Source organism: Mus pahari, chromosome 13, assembly GCF_900095145.1.
Source record: "Mus pahari chromosome 13, PAHARI_EIJ_v1.1, whole genome shotgun sequence".
NCBI lineage: Eukaryota > Metazoa > Chordata > Mammalia > Rodentia > Muridae > Mus > Mus pahari.
The window spans coordinates 63,804,340-63,811,474 of NC_034602.1; the positions used below are offsets into that span (position 1 = coordinate 63,804,340).

Below are 7,135 nucleotides of genomic sequence, written 5' to 3' on the forward strand. Positions count from 1 at the left end.
ATGGGAAACGATTGATGAGACCCGGAGCGACCCGGGAGGGGGCAGTAGCAGGATCTGGCCGACGGCCTCCCAGGGAACACCGGTCCCTGTGGGCAGGAGGTTGGCTCCTGGTCCCTCAGGCTGCTTTGTTTCGGATGCTTAACCCAGGTTCTCGGTTGGGCTCTCGGTTGGTCTCCCGCTCCAGGATCCGCCCGCTACAGGGCGGGGCTTCAGGGTCAAGGTGGACCAATTCTCCTGTCTCGCCCCTCCACGCGCTTTCGGACCCCTGAATGACTGACAGCCGTTGGGTCCAACCTGCGGCTCGGAACAGTAGCCTCCACCAGGGGCGGTCGGAGGCGAGGCGCCGGGGCCAATCAGGTTTCAGTCTAGGGGGCGGAGCCTCCTTGCCAGCTGCAGGCGGCGCAACCAGCACTTCTTCGGTCAAATAAGAGCCGAAGAGGGGCGGTCCCCCGGCTGGGGTCTAGCCAATGAGAAGGGCGGGATGGGCGGGCCGGAGCAGAAGCCGGCGGTCCTCTGTTGCGAGCTAAGGTTTGGGGAGTCGGTAGGGGGACCGCGAGTGGAGCGCGGGAGCCCGGGCGGCCGGCGGGTGTGAGCTGCCCGAAAATGCACTCGGATGCTGCAGCTGTCAGTGAGTAGCACAGAGCCAGCGGGCCCGCACACCCCGTCCGCTCCGGCGCTCCCTTCTCCACTTCTCCGGTTCCGACCGCGCTGGAGTCCCTGGCCCGGGAGCGGGTTGAACCCCTCCTGGAGTCCGAGGGCCGTGACGCTGCCGGCGGCTGGGGCGGGGGCAGGGGCGGCGGGGAGGGGGTGGGGACTGGCTGGCTTTCCGCGGTTGGGGGAGGGGGGACATTCTGGAAGGCCCGGGGCCGAGAGTCGGTGGTGCACGGAGGTGGAGACGGCGGCGGGCGCTGGCAGCTGGGGTCGGGGGTGGTACGAGCGAGCAGGGAGAGGGCCTGCGGTCCGAGTACGGGGTGAGGCTTGCGGGGCCCGAGCGGTACGGTCTACCGGGGAAGGCGGGGGGAGTGCGAGGGGAGCGGGGGCGGGGACAATGGGAAGGAGGGCTGGGGGCGGGGGCGGGAACAATGGGTGGGGAGCTGGGGCAGCGGCCGGGCCGGTGAGGGGCTGGGGGCGGATGTAACGGGGTCCATGGAGTGGGAGACGCCGCGGTGGGATGGGAGAGTTGTGGAGTCCGGTGTGCGGGACGGCGGCCGGGAGTGGGAGAGGGCTTGGGGGCAGGTGTTGGGACAGGGGGGTCCCCGGAGGAGTGGATGGCGGATAGGACTGCTGTGCAGTTTGGGGGCTGGGACCCGGGTCGGGGAGGGCGTGCGGAGTGAGTTAGGAGGAAGAGTAGGTGGGGAGGAGCGGGGACTGGGAGGACTGTCATCTTCGGGTTCGGTGCTCTTGGGGCGGGGTGGGGAGCGTTGGACTGTCCATTGGGGGAGGCGCCCTCCTCCCCGGAGAGACCCGGTCCAGCCTAGAAGGGGACCACCCTTGAGCCTCGGGGTGCACTGAGGAGAGGGGGCGGGGCCGGGTACCCGGGAGGTGTCCCGAGGCTGGCAGTGGCCGCCGCGTTCGTTCGACGAGCAGCGGGGAGCGAGGTCAGCGCGGGCTGGGGTTACAGGACCGGGAGGCCGCTGTCTTCGAGCTGACCCGACCCGCAGGGGTCCTGAAGGAGGGGTGGAGGAATTGGCGTAAGAGGTTGTCGGGGTCCCCGGCGGTCCATAGGTTTGGCAGCGTGTGACGCAGTTCCCTAATTTCTGGCCATCAAGTGTAGAGGCTGATGCGTCAAGACCCGTTACCCTGTACTGAGGGCCGCTTTGGAGGCATAGCAACGCGCGTGCGAGAAGCTATCTCCGCCCGAAGCACCCGGAGGGTGCTTTAGGGGTTTCCTTTAGGGTCTGGCTCCCGGAGCCGGTGTAAAGGGAAAGGCAGGCTCGTGGAATTCTGGGACTTGTAGTCCCAGCCGCCCTGGGCCGCGGTTGGATTGGGTGCACGTGGGTAACTGTGGAAACGAGTCCCAGAATGCAGCGCGCCCCTTGGAACCTCCCTGCTTGATTAACTCGTGCTTTATGCCGCGGAGACCCAATGCGTTCTCTCCCGGGAGATGCCTGAGTTCCTTGGGACAGTGTCCACCGCAGAGGGAGAGCCCAGGCCAAGCCCTGGCCTTTCTCTGAGTTATTTTACCCCTGCATCTGCTTTGCGGAGGGAAAGCTTACTTTCGGACCATCCTGCACACATTCGTTTTAAAGCAACGTTTACCATGGAACATTTAGAGTGTATTCAATGTATTGAAGTCTAGAGTGAAGTATCTAGCCTTACATAAGTATGGAAACTAAGTAGAGATTCGTAATATCCCTTGTGAAGAAAATAGAGATAACTGGGTATTTCTTGGCTACTTGGTTTGTCGAAGAGTTAGGGGATTTTTCTTTTGGAAGCGAATCAAGAATGGCAGCTTAGTGGAATTTGGGGTTGAAGTAGTCTCATGCCAGAACCTGCAATGAAATCCTAAAGGTGAGCAAAGGGGAACTGCTTAACTTTTATGTAAGTGAAGCAAATGAAGCTGTAAAGCCCTTCCCTTTGGACTATTACAGGTCTTCCTAGTTTGTGGGCATCCTCTGCCAGTTCTCCTTTGTGATCACTCCCAAATCAAATGTAGGGACTATAAGATTATTTTTGTGTGGTGTATCGGATACTGCGAAACATTGATAATCGCAATGGTTATCGGAGGGTTTTTGTTTTTTGTTTTTAAAGATTTATTTATTATTATATGTAAGTACACTGTAGCTGACTTCAGACACACCAGAAGAGGGCATCAGATCTCATTACGGATGGTTGTGAGCCACCATGTGGTTGCTGGGATTTGAACTCAGGACCTTTGGAAGAGCAGTCGGTGCCCTTAACCACAGAGCCATCTCGCCAGCCCCTGAGGTGTGTTTTAATAACCCAGTGGTAAACATCTTGAGGGCGAGTTTTAAGATCTGGAAACGACTTGACAAGTACTGAACTTGTCTATGTGTTTGACAATGTTTTTTTTAAATTTATTTTTACTATTTTAAGTATGTATATATGTGTGTGGGTATGTGCACGTACATATAGATGCCATGGAGAGCAGATGAAGGGCCCCCTAGAACTGGTGCTTGTGAGCTACTCAGCTGAGAGCTAGGAATGGAACTCAGATCCTCTCTGCAAGAGCAATAAGCACTCCTAAGTGCTGAGCCATTTCTCCAGACCTTACAGGATGGCTTTTGAAATAAGATCTGAGAAACTTGTTATAATATGTTTTAGGGAAACAATTTATATCTATCCTGATTTGACTTACACCTGCAGTAAGAAAGCTTTCTTCTGCCATGTCCTTATATTAGGCTTCCAGCAGAAGGCTTGGCCTAAATTAGAGGCGTGTCTTCCCATCTCAAAGGTCCAGAATAGAAGTGGATCTTCCCACTTAAAATTAAGCAAACATCATTCCTGGTGTGCCACTCAGTTCGGGGGTTTTAGTTAATTCCAGATGTAGTCAAGTTGACAACCAAATAGCCATCACAATCTTGTCTGAAACTGCCAAAGACGAAAGCTCTCTCCTCTTCCTATTGGGGATTTGTATACAGTGACTTTTTTCATTCTCCATATTGGTTTAGAGAAGACCCCTATTTAATGCTTGATGGTATCCCTCCTCCCTGTAACTTACTTCCTTCTTCCTGTTTTGATGTTTGCATTGCTCTCATCTTAATTATCATCATGGTCATCCTTATAATTGTAGCTAATAATTAATAGCTAGTAATTCTGCTGACATAGGAGCAAAATGCAGTCTGTCAATTGTGGACCTGGTACTTAATAGCCTGGTGACTTTGGTGTTTATTCCCAGGGTCATTTAGACTTGAGGTAGTACCAGGGTACTTCCATGTGTTGGAAATAGGCTGTGTAGCTTTGTAGTTAGTCAAGGCAATAGAGAACCCAAGCTAGTTAGTTGCTTTAGTTCCTTTGGTTAATGAAGGTGCAGTAATTTTAATCACCCTGGTTGGAACCTTAGATGCTTCCCATCTTTTTCTGTTTGGAAGTGGAAGGGAGAGTCTGTGTATGTAATACTTACTATCTTGTTGCTGTGACCAAGTAGCTGACCACAGTAACTTGAAGAAGAAAGGGTTTATTCTGGCTTACAGTTTGAGGATACACTCTGAGCGTGAGGGGCAGGAGTGGGAGGCAGCTGGTTACATTGTGTCAGGAAGGAGAGAAGCTACTGGCGGCTGGTTACACTGTGTCAGTAGGAATGAGAAGCTACTGGCAGCTGGTTACATTGTGTCAGTAGGAAGGAGAGATGATACTGGCCTGCCACTTTCTATTTTATAGTTCAGCTAGTGGGTGGAAAGGTGCTGCCCACACTCATAGCGGGTCTTCTTTCCGCTGTTAAATCCCCCTGAAAAGTGCCCTCACAGACCACAGTATGTCTTTTTCACCATTCCAAATCCAGGCAAATTGACAAGTTAAATGACCACAGGCTGCATCTCTTCCTGTACCCTACAGCTGTTCCCTCTTCCCAACTCATAATCACTATCTTGGGTCTGAGGCAGTGTTTTGTGATAACCAGTGATCCTGTGTGAGGTCTAGCCTGTGCTACATTGGTCTCTCAGTAGTTGAATCATCTTTGCTTTTAGTATTTCCTTCCCTACTCAAAAACCTTGAGGGCTTCCAGACCTCCTGGTGATATAGGACAGCTTCTGTCATTGAGGCCTGGCTTCTCTCCTTGGAAGGCTCCCTCTTCCCTCCCTGTCCTCAGAGCACAGGACAATCTCATCCTCCCCAAGACCTATCGCCAATGACCTCCAGAGGTTCCATAGTTTTTGCAACCTCCAAGTAACAGTACTAGCTAGGCACCAAGCATTCAAGATATCAACCTTTTGGGAACATTTCCTTTTCCGACCGTAACATAGCACTATGTAAACATTATGTTTGATATGGAGAGATTATATACTGCAAGGTACGAGCAAGGTATGCACAAGAGACTAGGAAAAGGCTGTTTGGGACAGAAGGTTAGATCTGTTACCAGGTCTGCTTGGGAGATGGTTGACACTATTTTTTTTTAAATAAATCTTTTTTTTTTTTAGATTTATTTATTTATTATATGTAAGTACTGTAGCTGTCTTCAGACACTCCAGAAGAGAGAGTCAGATCTTGTTATGAATGGTTGTGAGCCACCATGTGGTTGCTGGGATTTGAACTGAGGACCTTTGGAAGAGCAGTCAATGCTCTTACCCGCTGAGCCATCTCGTCAGCCCGGTTGGCACTATTTTAATTTTTCTCTTTCTGACTTATATCTTGGTCCTAAGGCTTTATTTCTTCAGTTATAGGAGCTGGTGAGAGGGCCTGGTGGTTAAGAGCACTAGCTGCTCTGGCAGAGAACCTGGGTTTGGTTCCCAGCACCCACACAAGGGCTAACCACAGTCTGTAACTCCAGTTCCAGAAATCTGATAACCTCTTTGGCCTCTGAGGGCATCGATCACACACATGCACAGACATCCATGCAGGTAAAATACCAAATGCACATAAACCCAGAAAAGAGCACAGTGATAATGTTGGTATGTTTTCACTTATTATGTTAAACAATGTGTAAGTTAAATCTAACACTGACAGAGGAAAGTACGCTGGTTGGGAGCTCGAATTGCTGTTGATTGCTTCCTACAGCTTATTCTTACTGTGAAATTCAGGTCAAAAGTACCTCTTGAGAATTATTATTTTAAGACCATACTTTAGAGAGTGTATCTTAGGAAGAAAAACACTGAAATGCATTTTAAATAGAATTTCATGCTTTAGTGTCACATGACCATTTTAGAGCCAGGCGCCTCCCCCTCTTATGTTGAATTGCCTTTTTTTGTTTGTTTGTTTGTTTTTTTGTTTTTTGTTTTTTCGAAACAGGGTTTCTCTGTGTAGCCCTGGCTGTCCTGGAACTCTGTAGACTAGGCTGGCCTCGAACTCAGAAATCCGCCTGCCTCTGCCTCCCAAGTGCTAGGATTAAAGGCGTGCACCACCACGCCCGACGAATTGCCTGTCTTTTAATTAGAAAATGTTAAACGAGTTATTGTCATCTAGGAAGGCGGGCTGTTGTTTTTGAAACTCCTGAATGTATGGAATAAAATCACTAAATGAGATAGGAAAAAAAGCCCTTCCTCCAGGTAGTGCCATCCCTCTGTGTGGGATGGGTTTTGTTCTTTTTTTTTTTTTTTTTTTGTTAGTCCTTCAAGAATTTCTTTTCCTGATGAAAGTAGACTTTTGTCTACTGCTGCCTGTGTCAGTAGGGCTTGCAGAGTGTCATCCCAATTGTCCTGTCTGGCCTAGGGGATCTCTTCCTTAGCAGGGAGCTGCTCGGAAGCACTCCTCCCACCTCCCATCTCTCCTGAAGGTGGAAGCCAGCTAAGGGAAGAAGGCTGTAGCCTGAGGAGAACCACTGTGGTGGGGGCAGCAGCTCCTTTTGGTTTTGGAGTTGGAGTTGGTCCAGTCCTGGTTCTGTCTGTGGGGAATCTTGCCATGTGCCCATGGGTATTCTTTGTTGTGTGGTCGACAGGCCTGGCTTTCTCATTTTCCTAGTGAGTCTAGTGCTATATTTAAAAGGAAAATCAAAACAAAACCAATATGCCACACTTGGTTTCCAGTGCTGACAACTAAGAACTCAGATCTAGCCCCTCACTGTCCGTTTACCTGGCAGAGGCTTTTGTGGAGAGAAGAGCTGCCTTTTTCCCTTTCAGTGTAGCTGTCTGTAGGCTCCACTCAGAAGTGACCAAAAGCCTGACCGAAGGATTCCTGTAATGTCACTTGTAGGTGGCAGGAGCCAGCATTGCGGATACTGAGTGTTGGCATCCCTTCTAGGCTCCTCCCAACAGTTACCTGGCAACAGCCAGGTAGGCCTGGCTTGCTATAAAGGAGGGTGTTTGGCTCCTCCTTGATCTCTCTGCTTCTTCTCTCTTCTCTGACTCTCTTCCTTCCCTGACTGATCCTTTCTCCCCACCACCCCTCCAAGTGTTCCTGGCCAACATCTTTCTCCTCTCCCCACCTCTCTGTCTCTGTCTCTGTCTCTGTCTCTGTCTCTGTCTCTGTCTCTGTCTCTGTCTCTGTCTCTGCCTCTGCCTCTGCCTCTGCCTCTGCCTCTGCC

The 7,135-nt window shown here is 51.0% G+C and overlaps 1 protein-coding gene across 3 annotated transcripts in view; it reads left to right on the forward strand.

Moving 5' to 3' along the window:
• Positions 1-517: 517 nt before the first annotated feature.
• Dcun1d4 (defective in cullin neddylation 1 domain containing 4) overlaps positions 518-7,135 on the forward strand; it is a 68,390-nt gene continuing 61,772 nt past the window's right edge. For all 3 annotated transcript variants that reach the window (XM_029545191.1, XM_021210716.2, XM_029545192.1), the window contains exon 1: positions 518-628. In XM_029545191.1, the coding sequence (XP_029401051.1) occupies positions 604-628 (25 nt within the window). In that variant the 5' untranslated portion in view covers positions 518-603. The remainder of the gene's footprint in view (positions 629-7,135) is intronic.